The following is a 20,876-nucleotide window of genomic DNA, read 5'->3' as shown; positions in this document are numbered from 1 at the left end:
GCAGAATATAGGACTTACGGCTGTTTTGCCTGACAATAACCTAGCATGAAAATGAAAAATACCCTTTTTATGTATTGGAAACAAAATCGGTCGATTTTTAATCATCCATACGATTTCTAGGAGTCTTTCGGACGATTAGTGGCAATTTGACAAAGAACGGAGGCTTCTTTCAATAAAATGTTCTTGTCAGAGACTTCTGAGCCCATTTTCTCAAAACTTCATTTTTGCACTTAAGGCTCTCTTCGCTATCACGGCAGTACTACTGTCCGCTAAAAAAGGATATCTGCGATCTGCGGGCCGCGGGGTGATTGTTAAAAATGACGGACAATGCTATAGATACAATTTTTTTATAGAGCAGCCCGGGACAATGGTAACAGTAGAAAAACAAGGAGGAAAAACGGGAAACAAGGCTAAAATACACCTCTAGAAAAATGGTGACGTTTCGACTCAAACCTGAGTCATTTTCAGTCGGAAAAGTTAAATTAAAAATTTAAAAAACGATGTAACGCCCGAGCCCTACTACTGAAAATGAATCAGCTTTGTGTCGAAACGTCTCGGTTTTTTTAAATTGTGTATTTTAGCCTTGTTTCCCGTTTTTTGCACCTTGTTTTTCAGACCTATAGACGAAACAGACAAAATAAATATGGAGGGGTGAATAACGTCTGAAGGCTCATAAGGCGCTTTTCCTTAGCACGGCAGAACGGTTCAACGAACTGTGATAAAGAATGAAAACTCGGAGGACGAGAGAACGTAAAGTAACGACGATTGGATGTACGTAAAACAAAAAGAAACCATATCCATTCTGATGTGAGCCCCGAGATCCTTTAGAATACATGCATGGCAAGGCTCAAGTCACATTAGATTTACCTATATGCTGTTCTTTGGAATTTGAATGCGTCCGAGTTTGAAGACATTATGAACGCTTATTTCGACAAAAAAAAAATTTCTTAGTTGTGACGAAATCTCTGAAATGTTCATCAAAAACTGTTGAATCATATAAAATCAAATATAAACTATCATTCGTCAAATAACTGTAGCTTATGTTCAACAGTTTTACACAAGAAAAGGCTAGGCCTGTCACTGGATATTGACACGGTTCATAAACGCTGACGCCAGGAGTTCGGATCATCGCAGACTGTGGTCGACTCTGTACAAAGTGCCTTCAAAAGCGTGGGTATGCTTCAAACGCAACACCTACTCTGCCCATCCTATAACGCACGCCGTTTTTGGAAATATTCATCGTTTACCCACGAAAGAATTTTCGCTTAATCAGACACGTTCTGTAAGCCCCCTACCGAGGAGGGACCCCTACCGTGAGAGGGTCCGTTCAAATCAGAAAAATATATTCTTTAGACCTCGAACTTAGAATATGAGTTTTGTAATCTGGGGAGGCAAATGTTAACTTTGGAGCAGGTCAACGCTACTTTTTGCCTAAGGATGAATGAAAAGCAGTTTTTTGAGGAGATGATCGAATTGAATTCACGTAACTATGAATGACTAACTCTCGAATAGGTGACCACTTTGCTGGGCGAGTTTTTGCAAAAAAAGGTTAAGATTGCCAAAGTAGTTGCTCGACTCTTTAGTAATGAGTCATCATTGGGTGAAGCCGAGGGTGGACTTTTAAAAGTAACATTAACACTATTCCGAAGATAGCAGTGTAAATATCGTCTCTAAAATATGCTGTCTCTGGTCGGGGTGCCCTAAGGTTTCTTTTGAAGGCAACCAGTTTTGGTAATTGAAATTTTACTTCACTGACCTGAGCTGAAAATAGCAGTAAGAGTGCCGGTGCAGACCTGTAACATAATGAAAAAGTACACCAAATGAGTTCGATAGTGATTAAACAAATACTAAGGCAGAACATAAAATAACTATCAGGATATAATGAAATCTGCAACGTCGCAAACGGAGATACGTGGTTTCACACTTCGGTCATCGAAATACTTTACCTCTGCTCAGAAGTGAAGTGCTGCTGAAGTTGAAATTCTCCATCACCGAAAAAAAAGTGAAGTTGATTTAAGATTCTGGATGTAAAATAAAGTGTGCGAGAACTTATAAAATGCTAAATTACTCATCACAGCAGTTAGTTTTACATCTTGGTATTGCTAAAGTAACCTCTGTAGCGGGTAATTCAACCTTTTTTAAGTTCTCGCACACCTTTTTTACACCCAGAATGTTAAATTAACTTCACTTTTTTTTCGGTGATCCCTAAAGGTATGATATTCTAGGAGTCCGAAATGCATTCAGAAAACCACGATCTCACAGAAGATACAATCACTGAAAAAAAAGTTTCGTAGACTTTACCATTCCTTCACGCTGTATTTCACACAGCGTCAATTCAGAGTCAATTCTGCCAGAAAAAAGGTAAACGTTACTATATAGTAAAATGGTTGAAAAAATAATCGATGAGCTGCAGCCAAAAAATAAATTAAAACAAATAATATTTCAAACTGCACAGAGATGAGAAATAATAAAGAACGTGCAGAAAGCTACTTACCTTTCCTGTAAGTTTTTCATTATTTCTCATCTCTATGTAGTTTGAAATAGTATTTGTTTTAGTTTATTTTTTGGCTTGTTGCTCGATTATGTTTTCAATCATTTTACCATGTTCAATGAAAGCCAGCCAAATTGGAACGAAAATATGTTACTACACTGAAAAACAATTCTCTGCGTTTTTACCAAGGTCCGTTGGTACCTTTACCATCTCACTTTTTTATACCAATTATTGGTAATTTTACCAAGACAGACGGGTAAGCTTACCTAAAAACCGGTATTTTTACTGTTTTTTTTCAGGTAAGAATACCACTTTTATTGGTAATCAATTCCCAGTAACTTTGCCATTTCATCTCGGTCATTCTACCATAGCCGATAAAAAATATTGGCGTTTTTACCAAGGTCCAGTAAAATTACCGAGAAAGTTCAATAATTTTACCGAAATTTCACGGTGAAATTACCAATTCCATAAATGGTGAATTTACCAAGAAAAAACTGGGATCAAATAGAACCCCGAATTCTTGGTAATTTTACCCTTTTCTTAGTAAATACAAAGAGATTTTTTTTTTCAGTGTACATACTGATCGAAATCGATTGTGAATTCACGCTATGTAAAATACAGCGTGAAGAAATGGTAAATTCTACCAATCTTTTTTCAGCGAAGCTGGAGTATCGGAAAGGGGACGACTTCAACACACCGGTGGTAAAATTCAGTGCCGTGGCGTGCTTTGCGATGTATCGATTGTTATGTCATTTAAACCTATGGAAAAGGATCGATGAACAGGGTGTTCGCAGCGAACGCCTTTATTATCGATTCTTTACCATAGGCTTAAATGGCATAACAATCGATATATCGCAATTCACGCCACGCTACTGGTAAAATTTCATTTGTGAATGACGGCCACGTCAAAATAAATCCGGATTAGGGACTAAAGTGCGACGCCGCGACCTACCACACCCCCGCCCCGCCACCCCTTCCCACCACGCGCCGTGCATTTCACCAAATTTGCACTTGAAGAGATACCACTTTTTCCCGCGCTCCAGGGTTCCCACCCCCTGGATGTTGTAAACAGTAACAGGGTATTCCCACTCGATTCGAATCAACCTACTTTCGCCTCGTCCTCGCTCCCTCGCGCGTGCATTTTTTCGACCCTGTTGAACAACACTCCTACGCTAGAGCAAAACGTCGTGAGGATATCCAGGCGCTGTCAAACGTCTCCCGGAAACAACGAATTTTTTATAAAAAAAAAAAAAAACCGCGTGTCAATTATTTTTAGATTTTTGCAGTATACAGGGTGGCCCAGACCTACCGTACCAAGCACTTTTTTCGGTTGATTTGGGTCGTACGAAGTCCAGGATCGCGGGGATGAATAGGGAATCGACCCCAAGAAATCCGAATTTCATGGTCCCAGAGCCCCCCTGGCTTCCCTTGAGGGGCATAAGGAGGGTCCGTACTTCAAAAATCAGGTTTTTGTCTGAATTTTGAAATTATTTCATCGGAATCACAACGTACGGAAATGTTAAACTTAAATCGACACCAAGAAATCAAAAATCGGCCCATCCGTGACCAAAATACCGACCCTGAAGGTGGGGGACAGAGCCCCCTTTTAAAAAAATTCAAGTTCGTTAAATTGACGCGGAGACTCGGAAAAAATGGGTATTCAGGGGTAATCGACCCCAAGGAATCCAAATTGAGGGTCCCGTTGTCCTCAGAGACTTTTCTGATGGGGCACAGCGGGACTCTGAACTTTCAAATTTAACCGGTGTGGAGATTACCCCTGTGCCCCATCAGAAAAGTCTCTGAGGACAACGAGACCCTCAAATTTGGATTCCTTGGGGTCGATTACCCTTGAATATCCATTTTTTCCGAGTCTCCATGTCAATTTAACGAACTTGAATTTTTTTGAAAGGGGGCTCTGTCCCCCACCTTCAGGGGTCGGTGTTTTGGACACGGATGGGCCGACTTTGGACTTCCTAGTGTCGATTTAAGTTAAACATTTCCGTACGTTCTGATTTCGATGAAATAATTTCAAAATTTAGACAAAAACCCTGACTTTTGAAGTACGGACCGGACCCTCTTTTAACCCCCAATGGCCGCTAGGGGGGCTCTGGGACCATGAAATTCGGATTTCTTGGGGTCGATTCCCTATTCATCCCCACGATCCTGGACTTCGTGCGACCCAAATTAACCGAAAAAAGGCCTGGTACGGTAGGTCTGGGCCACACTGAAAGCTTACCTAAGAACCTGTATTTTTACTGTTTTTTTCAGGTAAGAATACCACTTTTATTGGTAATCAATTCCCGGTAACTTTGCCATTTATTCTCTGTAACTCTACCACAGTCGATAAAAAATATTGGCGTTTTTACCAAGGTCCAGTAAAATTACCGAGAAAGTTCAATAATTTATCGAGATTTCTTGGTAAAATTACCAATTCCATAAATGGTAATTTTACCAAGAAAAAACTGGGATCAAATAGAACCCTGAATTCTTGGTAATTTTACCCTTTTCTTAGTAAATACACCGAGATTTTTTTTTCAGTGCATCCTGTATATCGGGGGAGATTCGGCAACATTCAAAAGTTCATACGGTGTTTCTGGATTGCGCGAACTCTTGAAACGCGGCACCTTCGAATAAACAAGCGAGAAAAAATGAAAAGATGAGCATTCCTGTTGATTGAAGTTACGTCTCGTATTCGTTCTCTGCGATCTCCGGGATTTTGCATTACGATTTCCTGGAATAACAGGAGCTCCCTATCCCCATTATCCAACCCCTCTACCAGTGGAGACTCTCATCCAGCTAGTCGATGCAATTTTTGTTACTCTGCTGACGTAATAGGTGTACATGAACTTTAAGGTTAGTCTTGCAGTTCCTGTGATTCTATAATTCGCAGGACTCCCTCAAGAGCAGAGTTTACGTCGTTTTGCTGGAAAACCGGGGTTTGATTGTCGCCCGAGCAAAGATTGATCCGATTCCCATCAAATCAGTAGTTGAAACAGTATTGGATTGCTTCTTTGAATTGTGCAAACTATGTTTACAGCGTTGGGTCGTGTTTTAAATCCTTACCCGCGGGGTTTTCTTGCAGGTTATTTCCGTAGTGGACGTAAAAATGAATAATTATTCTCTATGATATTCAAATCTGCCGTTCAAAGGAAGAATGTTGCACGGATATTTGGTAGTTGTCAATTTTCCTCTTGTATGATTTTTATTCTATTTACAATTTTGGATACTCGATTTTGTGACTGAACAAATGAAGAATTGATATCTCGATGTGAGGTTGAAAAATTACCTCGGAGGCGCCGGGAGAGCATTCTAGGTTTCCTCCACCATCTTAAATATTTGAATTTAGAAAATTTAACTGGAAATTCTACTTTTACGTCAAAAATTCCCCCTCGTTCCAAGTGTTACAAAAATCGATCAAAAAGGAGTCGAGATATCATTTTGTGCCACATTTACCATGGTGAATTGAAGAATTTTGAAAATTTAACCGAAAGTTTGACTTTTACAACCAAGAATAATCCCTGTCACCAATTTTCACAAAAATCGATTGAATAGGAGCCGCACATCGTTGCATCAGTAGGACTTTCTATACACAATGCCAAACGGTGCCAGTCAATTTAAGAACGTTAATGCGCCTTCAATTTTGTCTGATACTGTGCAATGCTTCCGAGGTGGAATAGTTGCTCAGAGTGCCTTCAACAGAAACGCTTTGACGCGCTGGCCCTGGCAGAGATCACGATTTACGCTGAAATCCTCTAGCTCGTAAGCGGTACACATTTTCTTAACACCGTCGGTGAAGTAAAAAACACTCGTTTTCCACTGCCTTTTATCGGTGTGTAAACCAATTTGAACACTTTAAAATCAACGGTAATTTTTCCGAGATATGATGAGAAATATTTTTTTAATATTATTAAAAACAAATTTTTGTGCAATTATTTGACGTTGAAGTCGAATTTTCAGTCAACTTTTCAAAATTAAAACATCCAAGATGGCGGAGGTGGCCTAACATGCTATATCTTGGCGCCTCTGAAATAAAAAAAAATGTTGCAATCGAAATATCTATTCTTTATCTGTTCAGTTTTAAAATCGATTACCTCTCAGCTAATGGAAACCTCGATATCAGCGCAATTTTTAATCTTCTTGAGTTAAAACTGCTTGTTTATTAATTCACGTATTCATCATTTGATTATTTTACTTTTTATTTTCTCATTTTTCTTCATATTTCGAGACGGGACCGTGTCCGAAATGAGAGAATTCGCCAGGTGATGAAGGTTGAGAAAGATATCGTGCACGACGTCATGTCCAGGCAGTTATGCTGGTATGGACATGTGCAAAGAATGTCGGAGGAGAGGTTGCCCAAACAAGTTTTGGATTGGGTACCACCTGGGAAGAGGCGACGGGGACGTCCCGTAAAGGGTTGGCGGCAGGGCGTTGACGAAGAGATGTTGCGGTATCAGTTGCCCGATAACCTCTGGGAAGACAGGCATATGTGGCGTTTGAGTGTCGTAGAACGCCAGAGTGCGTTGTAAGGCGACTTTATATATATATACTTTCGCATTTGATCATTTAGAGGAATATATAATCAAAGCTTATAATCATGTCCTCACACAGATTGCCAGTTCGTTTGCTAACGCACTTCTTTAACTCCTTTTCGGATCAATTCATATCGAGGGCTATAAATTTCGGGTTCGCTTTTGCTTGTTCAAAAGTTTCTACTCATACTTCGCTTTCTCTTTTTAACGAAAGCATACCAGTACACTCGAATGAAATATTAAAAGAATATTCCTCATCCTATGTCGAAAAAATTACCAAAAATTTTAAAATGTTCATATTATGTTACCTTTATACCAATCGAAAAACAGGCAGTAAAAAACTTGCAACGTCGCAAGGGGAGGTACGAATGCAATTTTACTTTACCGTCACTCCGTCAATGAGAAAAAGAGCAACTACACACGCGGTAGAGTATTGTTTCAGCGGTAATCGTGATTTTTTGCCATCAAGACGAAGTGATACCCTTAAAGGCGTCCTAAGCAACCATTCCGCCACTGAAGTATTGCACAGTATCACACACAATTGAAGGCGCACTAACGTTCGTAAATTGACTGGTATCGTTAGCCACTGTGGAGAGTTCTACTGATCCTACAATGTGCGGCACCTTTTTGGTCCATTCTTGTGAAATTTGATATCAGAAGGTATTTTCATGGGAAAACTTGAATTTCAACTCAAATTTCCAAAATTCAAAAATCCACGATGGTGGATGTGGCCTAAAATGCTACATTGGCTCCTGTTGGATCGATTTTGTAAAATATGGTTCCAGAAGGTATTTTTTGACGTACAAGTCGAGTTTATGGTAAAATGTTCGAGTCTTACAAATAATATAATGATGGCATGTCATCAAGTCGAAATGATGCTCTTGAAGGCGCTCTTCGCAACTTTTCCGCCACAGAAATATTCGGCAGTGTCGAGGAAGAATGCCGTATGAACGTTCAATAGTTGCCAAATTTTTCTTGATAAAACATGTATTTTTGACAACATTCATGCATATTTGGACGTGTTTCTGCCAAACGAAACTAAGCGCCAATTTGAGTTCCTTTTGAGGAATTTAGAATGCCGGATAGCGCGTTTTGTCAAAAGGAACTAAGCGCCATGGAAAAGCATCGCGAGTATAGGACGGAATGAGCCGGTTCCGCCGCCAATCCAAGCTCCCCTCTACCTTCCTCCCCATATGGCGCTGAGTTCCGTTTGACAGAAATACGCCCATTTTTCCTTGAAATTTTCAGATATTTCAGATTAAATTGCGTAAAAAATTGTCTGAAATTTTTAGAAAATAATATTCAAAATTTTTCCCTTGAATTCAGTCTTTACCGGAGGAAACTTAGCAACGTCTGAAGGCTCATACGGCGTTCTTTCTTAGCGCGGCAGTATTGTACAGTGCACTGAAAAAAAAATTCGGTAAATCCGAACTGGTTACGATCATATGTAACCAGGTTTTGTTCAGTACACACAACCGAATTGTTCGGTTTGTGCAACCAAACCATAATAAATTCCTCCAGTTCGGTTCAGTGGACCGAACAGTTCGGCTGAGCAGACCGAATAATTCGGTCGTGTGTACCGAACAAAATCGTGGTTCCATGTGATCCTAACTAGTTCGGATTTACCGAACTTTTTTTTCAGTGTGCGCAACGATTTTAGACGATGAGATCGTCCACGTCGAAAGCCGCAAAAAACCCGCCGAAAAAGGGTATAATTAGGCGGGAGACGTTTGCTCGAGGGTTGGAACGGGAGGAAATACGCTCCGGCGGAGAAAGGACCCGTGATTGTGCCCTGATTGGATCTGGCCTCTAATTACGGCCGTGGCCTCTCGCTCGACTGATTCCTTCCGATTGAGTTTCCGCCGGGGCCGGGGATTTTATTATTCGCGACAGCCCCGACCACACACGCGCCCCGCCACCGAACTTCACCGCCAGACTCGTTTCTCCCGTTGTAACAATGGGAAGTAGGCGAATTTCGGCGGCGAATCGGCGACCGTTGAGGTCGCCGTTGTCATCGCTGATTAAGATAAAATACGTTTCTCCGATGAAGGCGATGTAAACCAGGCGAGTTCTTGTTTGCGACTTGGCGGCGCGCGCGGATATTTTTTTAGCATTCCGGGCCCGCTGCACCGCCCGACGGACTCCGAAGAATTCAAATTGGAATATCTGCACCGCACGTTTTGTCGTGTTGAGGAAGAACGGCGTAAAAGCCTTCAGACGTTGCCTTGTTTCCTTCAATGAACAACTAATTAACTGAGGAAATCGTGCGTATTATTCTTCACATTTCCAACAAAATTTTGTTCGCAATGGAGAATTTGCATGTAATTTTTTTATCGCTTCATCTGAAAAAGTGCCTCAAGAGCTAATATCACATTATTTTTTATAATTTTTTTCTGACAGGGGAAATAGTATAAAAATATATTTCAAAGTGAGAAAATGCACCGCCTAGTGACGTCATCTGGCGGCATTTCCTATTCAAACACACGAATTTTAGCAGATCCGATTATTTTGTCATATCTTCTCCAATAACTATCCAATTCATGAATCAAGGGTACCCGTGTGTTCAGCTCACTCAGTAGTTTCCACATAAACATGAAATTCATCAAATTTCAGACACCTGCAAATTCTCTATTTAGTCTAAAATATCTGAAAATCTCGAGGAAATATATGCAGAACTTTCCTCAAAAATATTGTTTTACCGGGGGAAATCTGGCAACTCTCAAATGTTTATACGGTGTTCTTTCTTGGCACGACAGACGGTTTCGGACCCGCCTTTGGACGAGGAGCGCGAGGGCTGAACGTGTTAGGGGTTCATGAGGCGAGTTGAGACATCCGGAACTCATCTCTGATTGGTTACCGTATTTTAGACTTCCATGATGTCACAAACGGGCCATCTATGATATAAGAACCTACAGTAGACTTTAACCAACCTAGAGCTATTCTTCAGAGAGATTGTAAGAAATCTTCAGTTCGTTGGGATTTATGATAGCCTAAAAGTCGCCGACCAATGGAGATGTTACATGTGAGAGGAATTTGCGATTTGACTGTTGATTCTTACGTAAAAGTTCGCGAGAAACACGATGGTGCCACTGGTTTTCTCTGAAATCATCTCCCAAGCTCAAAAAAAGCTCTCGAGTTGAGCCAAAATGGAGGGGATATCCCACCCTCTACATATACACAAACTCTCCATGCAAAGAGAGGGAGCAAAAACATTGACAGGGCTGCCACTTTAATTGGGGACTCCAAAACTGAAAACACGGCAACCCTGCTAATGTATTTGCTCCCTATCTTTGCATGGAGAGTTCGTCTTGATGTAGAGGTGGACTCTCAGGGTAGGGTGGGATATCCCCTCCATTTTGGCCTCAACTTGAGAGCTTTTTTCGAGCTTGGGAGTTGATTTCAGAGAAAACCAGTAGCACCATCGTGTTTCTCACGAACTTTTACATACGAATCAACAGTCAAATCGCAAATTCCTGACACATGCAACATCTCCATTGGAGAGCGACACAATTTTTCTTAAGTAAAAGGATTGAGACGGCAATACTATGTATATACGTACTCAATTTTGCCGATCTGGCAATGGTAAAAAAACGTATTTACGATTTTCCTGCCACTAGACACTGCTTCTTCGCCAGGTGAAACTTGAAAACACCTGCGATGCGATCGAGTCCCCTCTGGCTCCCACCACTTGATTCCTGATTGAGCCATTCAGTTACCCCAGGAGCCCCCTCAAAAGTCTGACAATGCTGCGTGGGAGCGGTGCGGCGCCAAATCGAATTATAGCCTCTCCCCCCCCCCCCCCCCCCGTTCTCTTTAATAGGAAGCTCTCCTTCTGGCAGAAACTCGAAATTCAAGAAGCCCGGGCTCGGGACGGTCGACTGTCACTAAATCGAATCTGTTCTTTTTAGAAGAGGAGTTAATAAGCCAGTCGAGTGCCGGTGTTTGCGCCGTTGATTGGGCCGCGTGGGCAACGTTGCCAGTTCAGCGAACAAAACGCAGCGACTTTTTCATGGTCGTTCCTTTCGAGTTTGGTTCATAGTATCGAACTGTCTTATTTATTTATTTATTAGTTAAACTCTTATACGAAGATATACATGGCCACAAGGGCCTCAAAACAGACCTTAATGACAAGGCAGCAAGAAATCACTATCTGTGGCTCTCCCATAAAAGCACATACCTGTGCAGGGAAACCAAGGTGTATGCTGTTTCTAAAATGGGCCAGAAATAGTGGCTCTCCCATAAAAGCACATACCTGTGCAGGGAAACCAAGGTGTACGTTGTTTCTAAAATGGGCCAGAAATAGTGGTTCCTTATTGCAAAATGTAATCCATTTCAAGATCAACATATCGTCACCCAGCTGACAGAGGGGAGTAAACATTGAGATGGGCCCGGAAAAGCAAAAAATTATATGGGCGACAGGGTTTACTGCAGAACCTATTTACGTCCTTCAGTCAGGAGGGCGACAATAAGTGCCATTCATTTTCCTCTGGAGATAGGCGTTTCTATGGATAAGTCAAAAATGGATCGCGTTAAGCAGAAAGGAACCAAGCTGTTGAACAGCTATTGCCAAATTTAACTAGGCAATTTAAAATTTTACATCAAAACGGTAGTGCGGATTTCTGTGCAAATTTCAGTGAATGTCCTGCATAGTACGCAGCAGATTCCCTCAAATTTTCACAGGCATCCGCACAAACAAACTCTTGTATAAAATTAAATTTTCCAGTTAAATTTGGCAATAATTTGTGGCTTGATTCCTTTCTGCTTAACGCGGTCCAATTATCAGCCCACAGATCAGTATCGAACTCGTTTTTTTAGGTATAAAGCGATTTTCCCCGATGAGGAATAAATTTCAGTGAATGCCCTGCATAGTACAATGCAAATTCCTTCAAATTTTCACAGGTATCCGCACAAACGAACTCCTGTATAAAATTAAATTTTCCAGTTAAATTTGGCAATAACTGATGCGAATTGGTCCCTTTCTGCTTAACGCGGTACAATTATCAGCCCACAGATTAGTAACCGAACTCGTTTCTCTAAGTGTAAAGCGATTTTCCCCGATGAGGAAAAAACTATGGGTTTCCGATGAGATCTGGCGACGTCGAGCGTGGGCCCTGGTGCGTGATATCGACTCCCGTCGAGGCGGGGGACTCCTGCCGCCGGCCCTAGTCCCCGATCCCTGCGATTGAATTTTGTCGGCCGACAAAATGAAACATTTTTCGCCGCCTCCTCATTCCCGACAAAGAATCGGGAACGTCTGCCGATATTGAGTTACTCCCGGCGAGGCGTGATTCCCGACTCGTCACATTTTCACGGAGTCCGCAGCGCCGAGCAAGGGAATACGAGATCGCACCCCCTCCTACCCCTCCCCGCACACCCCGGTAACCCGAAAAGCTCGCGGGGCTAATCCTTATCATTTCCTTATCACTTGAATCTTCACAGCCGTCGAAAGCACAGGATCGCGCTCATAGTCTCTTGTTCCGTCAACAACTCCTGCTCTTGGAGGCTCCATTTGGTACGAAGTGTGACTATTGTGACACTGTTAGAGATGGAAGAGTGAAATCCGGCGTATGACTTACACTGAGTCTATATTCTATACATACGGGGTCGCCATGATTTAATTAAATCTTCAAATTCCCTGACTCTTGACCCTCCCTCAATATCGCGAAAACGGTTCGTATATTCAATCTTAGATCTCAGTGCACGTATAGGCAGTATGGGGTCATCCAACGGATGAAAACAACCTCAAAGGGACCCCAATTTGAAGGGCCGAAAATCAGGCAATTTTGTGCATGGCTCTTCGTGTTCTTTCTCAAGCATATTTTCGCGCGTAAGAAAATTTTTGAAAAATCGCTCCAAGAATGCTAAATACGGGCAATAAATAATGTAGTCGATGCAAGTAGTCGGAAAATCATGAAAAACATGGAAAAGCATGTCGTGATCTCTAGAGTACCTGTATAGCGAGAGAATGGACAGATGTGAAACTCCGAAAATCCATCAGGCCTTCACCGATGCTTCTGCGAATAAAGTTAGGGCCCAGAAATGCAGCCAACTTATGAATTTCAATGATCCAGAACGATTTACTAATACTATTGTTACGAACCGTCGTTTATAAAGCACGTATTTGACTTAGTTTTTGCATAAATTTACTCAATTTTGCGGAAGACCGCACATATCCGTACATTCTTGGCCATCTTCGTTAGAATTGGAATCTGCAGACTGGCAGTGAAATGTTGTGCGTTAGAAGTTGGTTAGAAGGGTGGCTGCACTTCTGGGCCCTAAGCCCTCCATAAAGCGATCTGTCCATACTCTCGCTATACAGGTACTCTAGTGATCTCTAGCAACTTGTCTCCGATGACCAGTCACAGGGTGGAATTTTTGAGTTATTTTTCTAAACATATTTTCGCACAGATGGAAATCGCACAGCGATTTAGTAAAAAAATTTCGCACCGATGGAAATCGCAAAATACGTTGGATCGTGTGCATCACCATAATTTTGCGGCAAATACGTGTTTAGTTCAGCGGTTTTTTAAGAGAAGCGAGAAGTTACGCGCTTTTTACTTGAATATCGCGGCATTCACGAACGTCAGTAATTTGAGACAAAAGAGAAACTATGGTTTTCCTTCATTTCCGAGCGATAAATCCTACTCCGTATTTTGAATATTGGCGATTTTGAATATTGTCTATTATGATCAGTGTTGTTCATAAAAAATTGCAACTCAAGTTATCCTAAACAGTAAAAAAAGTGCGCGATTTTTTAAAACGGTGAGAGGTTACGCGTTTTTCATCTCAATATCGCGAAAAATAAGAGATTTTTCCAGCAATTTTGGATTACGTGAGAAATTGCGCGTCCTTCCTGTAGGTAGCGGCAAATGCGCGATTTAACCAACGGTATTTTATACAGGAGTGAAGAGTTACGCGTTTTTCATCTGAATATCGCGCAAAGACACGCTTGTTCCAGCGGTTTTGTAAAATCATAAAAGCTATTCTCATCTGATTATCGCGGCAAATACGCAGTTTTGCCTAGCGGTTTGATAAAAACACAAAAGAGTACGTGTTCATAATCCGAAGCATGACGGCATTCATAAGCGTCAGTGATCTGAGACAGGCAAAAGCCAAGATATGCCTTCATTTTCGCGTGATACCACATACCTACTCCAGAGTTCGAATAGTTGCAAGCGTAGTTTCCACATCTAACTATAGGGCCACAATTTTTCTTATAAATGAACAGACAGCTGTTAGAGATTCACTCATCATTTTGGAAATGCAAGAATGAATATTATGGATACATACCGATTAACAGCTGGCGACATGCACTCCTGGAACAGAGAAAATAACAGTCAAGGATAAAATAGGGCAGAAAAGATGAGATCAATGACAAAATGAGGGTGGGGTTGCAGCGAAATAACGAGTCAAAAACCGTAGCCTGTAAATCTCTACCCTTTAGATCCGTTCAATCTTTTTTAAATCAAGGGCGAGTCTTCAGGGAGTCTCCCTCTTTATCAGTCAGCAAGATAGCTATTTTCGTGTCTCGTCAATTAATTTCGATACTGGCTTCGGTTCAAACGGTACGTTTTCCTGTGTTACACCACCTAACGTTGATCGAAAATCTGGAATTTATAAGTAAAAGGAAATCTGGCCTAAATATGTTGTTTTTACTGACATTTTTGCGATTTTTCCACAGATTTTCTTAAGAAAATGAGAAATTACACATTAATCTTCGCAATTATTTGGCGGCAACCACGCGATTTTCCAGCAGTTGTGTAAGAACATCAAACATTACGCTAATTCTCCTAATTTTCGCGGCATACACGCGAGTCCTCAGCGGTTGATGAAAAATATATGGGATCGCACAGTTTTCACCCAGTAGTGCTTGAAACTCGGCATGAAGTCTTAGCAGCCATCTGGCCTGCAACTTTTTTTCTTAGGGACCAAAATGAGAAATGGACCACTAGACAAGGTACGAATTTCAGCATTCTGATACATGTTTCTTTATCAAAATTGCACGTAGAACACGATACGCACAACGAAAATTACCAAAATCAACCCCTGACGAAGATATTTAATGATTTTTGATGCGTGAATTCAAACCACCCGCTCATGAAAACTCAATGCTCTACGTGATTCACATCGCGCGCTAAATGTTTAACATGACAGTCTCTGCGATGTAAAAATCCTCAACTTCAATCTTGACTATTTGGCTCAGCTATAGCAAATTACTAATAGTTTGAACAACACATGGTGGAAAATGAACATTGCTCGATTGAGAAGCTTGCTGAAACCGTTGTAGTGCGCGAATTTGACTAACGTAGAGCTTTGAGTTTCTTGTGAGCGGGCAGTTCAAATTCCTCGTGACCAATGTGAAATAAAAACGTTAATATCTTCGTTAGGAGTTGGTTTTAGTAATTTTCGTTGTGTAAATCGTGTTCTACGTGAAATTCTGATTAAGAAACATGTATCAGATTGCTTAAATTCGTACCTTGTCTAGTGGTCCATTGTCCTTTCGAAATGCATCAAGTCAGGAATACCCTATTGAATAGTGATGTTAGGACAAGACCCGATGCGTCACGATACTTGACGAAGACGGAGGGGAAGAATTGATAACACGACAGATAACACCTTGCAGAATGCGCCGAAAAATCCCAAAAAACGGAGTTTAACAACGATTTTCTTAGCGGTTACATTTTTTAGCGGCCAAAGGCGATTTCTTACCGTAAATTGCTGTTTGGCCAGCGTGTGTTTCAAACACTGTTCTCACCTCAATATTGCGAAAGATACACGATTTTTAGATACGCGAGCCTAATGTTAGAATGTCAGGAATATGAGATACGCAAAAACATAAGTTTCTCCTACAATAGCGCGTGATACTATGTACACTCCGGCGTCCGAATAGTTACTCAACACTGGGGAAAAAAACCACATTGGATCTAGAGTCCAGACTCTTAAAAACATCGACAGGAAAAAATACTCTTCATTCAATCGGATTTTTGCTTAAATCAAGAACCAAGCCTCTTAATTTGAGCGGATTTCCTTTTGATTTAAGCAAAAATCTGATTGAATCAAGATAATTTTTTCTTGTCAATGTTCTCAAGAGTCTGGACTCTAGATCCAATGTATTTTTTTTCCCCAGTGAATTCATTTCCGCCTTTTAAAAAGTGAGGAGTTACGCAAATTCAATCTCAACATCCCGAAAAGTCAATTTTCCCGGCGGATTCCTTAAATCCTGGACAATTACGCGCTTTCATCTCGGTATAGTGGGAAATGCACGACTTTTCCAGACTTTGTTTAGAGGGAAAAGAGAAATTACGCGTTAATCACCGCATTATTGCGGCAACTACGCACTGTCAATATCACGGAAAATAAAATCAATTCAAGATAATTTCTTGATAACTTTTAATTTAAATTTTGCACTCTCCGATATTTAATTAAGTTTATTTTAATTTTGCCTTTGTAGCGCTTACCTAACATTGAGCTCTATTCTAAAAGTAATATGAATTTTGGAATAAATCTCAGCATTAGGTAAGTACTCAAAAGACGAAATTAAAATACATTTATCCAAACAGATTCCTTGATACTTATGCAACGCTAACTTGCTGAATTCGAATTAAATTTCAGCCAAAGACTGTGAAATTCGATTGAGGAAAGTGAATATTGATCGAATCAAAAAACAACAAATTGAAAATATAATTTTAAGTACGTACCAGGAGAGGGTTATCCAATTGCCCGACGCCACGCTGAAAGCACTCATAACACGAACTAAAAAACTTGGCCATGAGAGGATTTGAGATATTAAAGATATGGGAATGTGCACAGGTTCACTGTGAGGTGCAAAAAATGTACGAATTTACTGTTCTGATTTAAATTCTGCCCATGTTAGGTGTGTACAATTTATGTAGTTATACAAAGCAAACAAATAAAATAAAATAAAAGAGAAAATGATCGATGATTTTGTATAAACGACCAATTTACTCAAAGGATACACGCTGACACTTCATTGAGTCTTATTTCAAATTCTTGCTGATGTCAGTGGACACAAACGCAGCGATAGTGATATTGAGTACTTCCCGAAAAATGTTTCGTGAGACTATTATTCGTCACGTGGTTCAACAGTCTTAACGAAGATGCATTGTTGTCAACTTAATGCTACATATTTCTAGACGCTTGACGTCAAAAAATTTAAATGAATGTTTCCATTATCAAATTTAAGCGCTGTCATTTTAACGAATTCATCTACATTTGGATAAAATATTTTTAAATACGTATAATTTTGTCACTGGTCCGATTTTTATTTGAATAATGAGACATTTCTCCAATTTCTCTCGCCACTAAAATAATATTTCAAAAATGTTTTCGGCTCAATTATTTATATATCTAAATGCTTAGGTATTTCCATGAGGAGCAGCGGAGCAATTAAATTACTACATGTTAAGCACAGCTTTTAACTTCGGATTATTATTCTTCTCCAATGTCTCTCTTCATAAAAAGACAAAAAAAAAAAAACAACAGGTACTCTCAACTCAACTTATAGATCTCCGAAGTTATCTTGTCTCAGCTCAAGGTGTAAGTGCTGTCGTTTCAACTAATTTATCTACATTCGGATAAAAGCGGGTCTAGATTTTGAAACGCATGACAAATTATTCGTCTCCAATTTCTCTCATCACAAACAAAACAAAAGTTACTCTCGGCTTGACTCATAGATCTCCGCAGTACTCATGTCTCAACTCAAAAAAGTACTAGAATTGTAAGTGCTGTCGGCTGAACTTATTTAATTACATGCTGATAATATCGGGTAAAGATTCGGGTCTAGATTTTGAAACGCATTAACAATTTTTCATCTCCAATGTCTCTCATCACAAAAAAAAAATAAAAACAAAAGGTGCTCTCGGCTCAATTCATAGATCTCCGAAGTTATCTTGTCTCAACTCAAGGTGTAAGTGCTGTCCTTCTAACTAATTCATCTTCATTCGGATAAAAGCGGGTCTAGATTTTGAAACGCGTGACAAATTATTCGTCTCCAATTTCTCTCATCACAAAAAAAGCAAAAGATACTCTCAGCTTGGCTCATAGATCTCCGCAGTACTCATGTCTCAACTCAAAAAAGTACTAGAATTGTAAGTGCTGTCGGCTCAACTTATTTATTTACATGCTTTTTGTTATCGAGTAAAGACCATAAATAGCGTGAAATTTCATCACTGAACGGAGCTACTTTCATTTGAAAAACTTGGACTATTCTCTAATTTCTATCACCATCAGTGAAGTAAATCTGAACATATTTTCCACTCAATTTATATATTTGAATGCTAGTGTGTTTCTATTAAGAGTCGCAAGAAATTCAATCACTATATGCACGGCATGGAGGAAATGTATTGGACGAAAAAAATTGGACGAAGATTCTTGAAACCCACGGCATAGCTCCTCTTTCGGATTAAAATAAATTCCTCCACTTGTTCTCAACACAAAAAAACTAAAAATACTCTCCGTTCCACTCATAAAATTAAGTTCTCTTGACTCAACTCAATAATCTACTGATTGTAAGTGCTATCGGCTCAACTCATTCATCTGCACACTGATAAAATCGGGTTTAGATAGTGTATAGCGTATTCTTTAGTCATTGAACGTTAAAATTTCCCATTTTTTAAGGAACATCTGACCTTCTCAAATTGTTCTTACAAGCAAAATAAAATTTAAAGAAGTATTTCAGACTCAACTCATAAACCTGAATGCTAGTATCTTTCGATAAGGAGTAGCGAGAAATTTACTCACTGTGCGTATTTTCGCCTCCGATTCCTCTCGTCAAAGAAAAATTAAAAAACGAAAGGTCCTCACTATTGGCTTAATTCATGGATCAACTAATAATTGATTTCGTCTCATTACCAAGTGCAGTCGTCTCAACTCATGAAACTACATGCTCAGAATCGGGTTCAGAATGTAAATAGAGTAAAGGCCCGTTACTGAACGGTCCAGTTTTTACTTCAGAAGCCTTGTGAATTCTTTTCTCATTTTGCTCATTTGCAAAATGAAATTTAGGAACTACTTTCGACTTAACTAATTAATCTGAATTTTAAAGTGTTCTAATTATGAATATTACACAATTTTGTCACTAGTTGCTGCAGTTTCCGTCGAATGCGTTTACATTCTCCTCTCGTGTCTCTTGAAAAAAACAAAAAATTAATAAATGATAACAAACGAAAAAACGCATTATGTTTACTTCCGTCTTCCTCATATGTTTACTTTCGACTGGACTCATGAATCGGCACGCTTATCATAAACAGCATGTACATTGTACAAGCATACATCTGAACTCATTTTCTGACTCATCTAAACGTTGAAGTAGCTACCAAGTCTTCTAAAATTTCTGTCTCATTTTTAAGTGGGTTTGACTGAACTTGTTTCGCAAAAAACAAATTAGCTCCATGCTCTCAACTAAACTCAAAGAACTACTCTGATGACGATGCGCAGAAACAGTTATCAAAATTGTTTTCGAAGAACAAAATTCGATGCAGTTGTCAGACCTGACGGAATATCTTAGTGGGATCCTCTTCTGAAGTAAAAAGGAACAATTCCAGGTAAATTATCTTCCGTGAGAAGTAAAAATGAGGAATCAACCTGTGCCAAAATTGGAAACGCCTTAACGTTATAAACGAAAATCTACATAATTTTTCGACGTTCCCTCCTGATAGTTTGTCCATTTGACAATTTGGCGGCGGAACCACTACTATTCACTCAAGATTTCCTCAGTAAAAGAGGTGCTTGAAATGATAAAAAAAAAATGATTGCAGGTGAGGAGGGTAAACTAAGGAACGAACAGAACACAAATGGTCACGACAAGATAGAGAAGAAGAGGTTAAATGAAGGATGCATGCTTCTACTTAAGACAAGGACACAATCACATGCACCCTCTCACCCACTCACACCCACCCTCACTCCCTCACTCACACCCACTCACGCACCCTCAACCTCACTCGCACTCGCACTCCCACGCACGCACCCTCACCCTCACCCTCACTCACATGCACGCACCTCACCTCACCTACACGCACGCACGCCACACTCACTCTCACAACGTACAACTAAATCTAAGAGAACCCGAACATCAAAGAGAAAATATGGGTTTGATTCAAAATCTAAAAGAACCCAAACATCAAAGAGAAAATATGGGTTTGATTCAAACAATCACACGCTCACGAACTCACCCTCACACAATCACACGCACAACTCACAACTAAATCTAAGAGAACCCTAACCCCAAAGAGAAAATAAGAGCTTGCGTTGTATGGGGAAAGTTCGTGATCGCCTGGTCTTCCCGCGTTTGTTTTTTAGCCAATCAGACTCCCGAGGACCAATTTTGGATTCCTTAAGGATAATAACATGAGGAATCGAAACAAACATTTTCCCCCGAATTCAGCCGATTTTTCGAGAAAAAGATGTCTATGACTGACATCTCGAGGATTCGGCGTTTCTATTGATGTATGATACATTCAACTTTTTCCTAATAACAGCAAAAATCAAGATCTTTGGTGTTTTCAGGAGAAAGTGGAATGTATCATAATGCATCAATAGAAACGCCGAATCCCCGAGAAGTCAGTCATGGACATATTTCTCTCGAAAAATCGGCTGAATTCGGGGGGAAATGTATGGTTTTGATTCCCCATCTTATTTTCCATAAGGAATCCAAAATTGGTCGTCGGGAGTCAGATTGCCTGAAAAACAAACGCGGGAAGACCAGGCGATCACGAACTTTCCCTCTTTAAAGCGGGCTCTTATTTTCTCTTTGCCTAACCCTAAGCTTAACCTAAACCTAAGCCCAACCTAAACTAAACCCACCCGCCCAATCCCATTCTATTTCCCATGACCTCAAG

General features: G+C 40.2%; 1 protein-coding gene across 1 annotated transcript; it reads right to left on the bottom strand.

Annotated features, from left to right (window-relative positions):
* Positions 1-1,579: 1,579 nt before the first annotated feature.
* Positions 1,580-19,143, bottom strand: LOC140225053 (uncharacterized). Its single transcript, XM_072302517.1, has 3 exons — positions 16,719-19,143; positions 14,311-14,336; positions 1,580-1,793 (listed from the first exon to the last, which is right to left on the bottom strand). The coding sequence occupies exons 1-3, from the start codon at positions 16,788-16,790 to the stop codon at positions 1,580-1,582; spliced, it is 312 nt and encodes a 103-aa protein (XP_072158618.1). The 5' UTR covers positions 16,791-19,143.
* Positions 19,144-20,876: the final 1,733 nt, after the last annotated feature.

The sequence above is a fragment of the Bemisia tabaci genome, chromosome 7, assembly GCF_918797505.1.
Source record: "Bemisia tabaci chromosome 7, PGI_BMITA_v3".
NCBI classification, from domain to species: domain Eukaryota; kingdom Metazoa; phylum Arthropoda; class Insecta; order Hemiptera; family Aleyrodidae; genus Bemisia; species Bemisia tabaci.
This window is presented reverse-complemented; position numbering and strand designations above follow the sequence as displayed.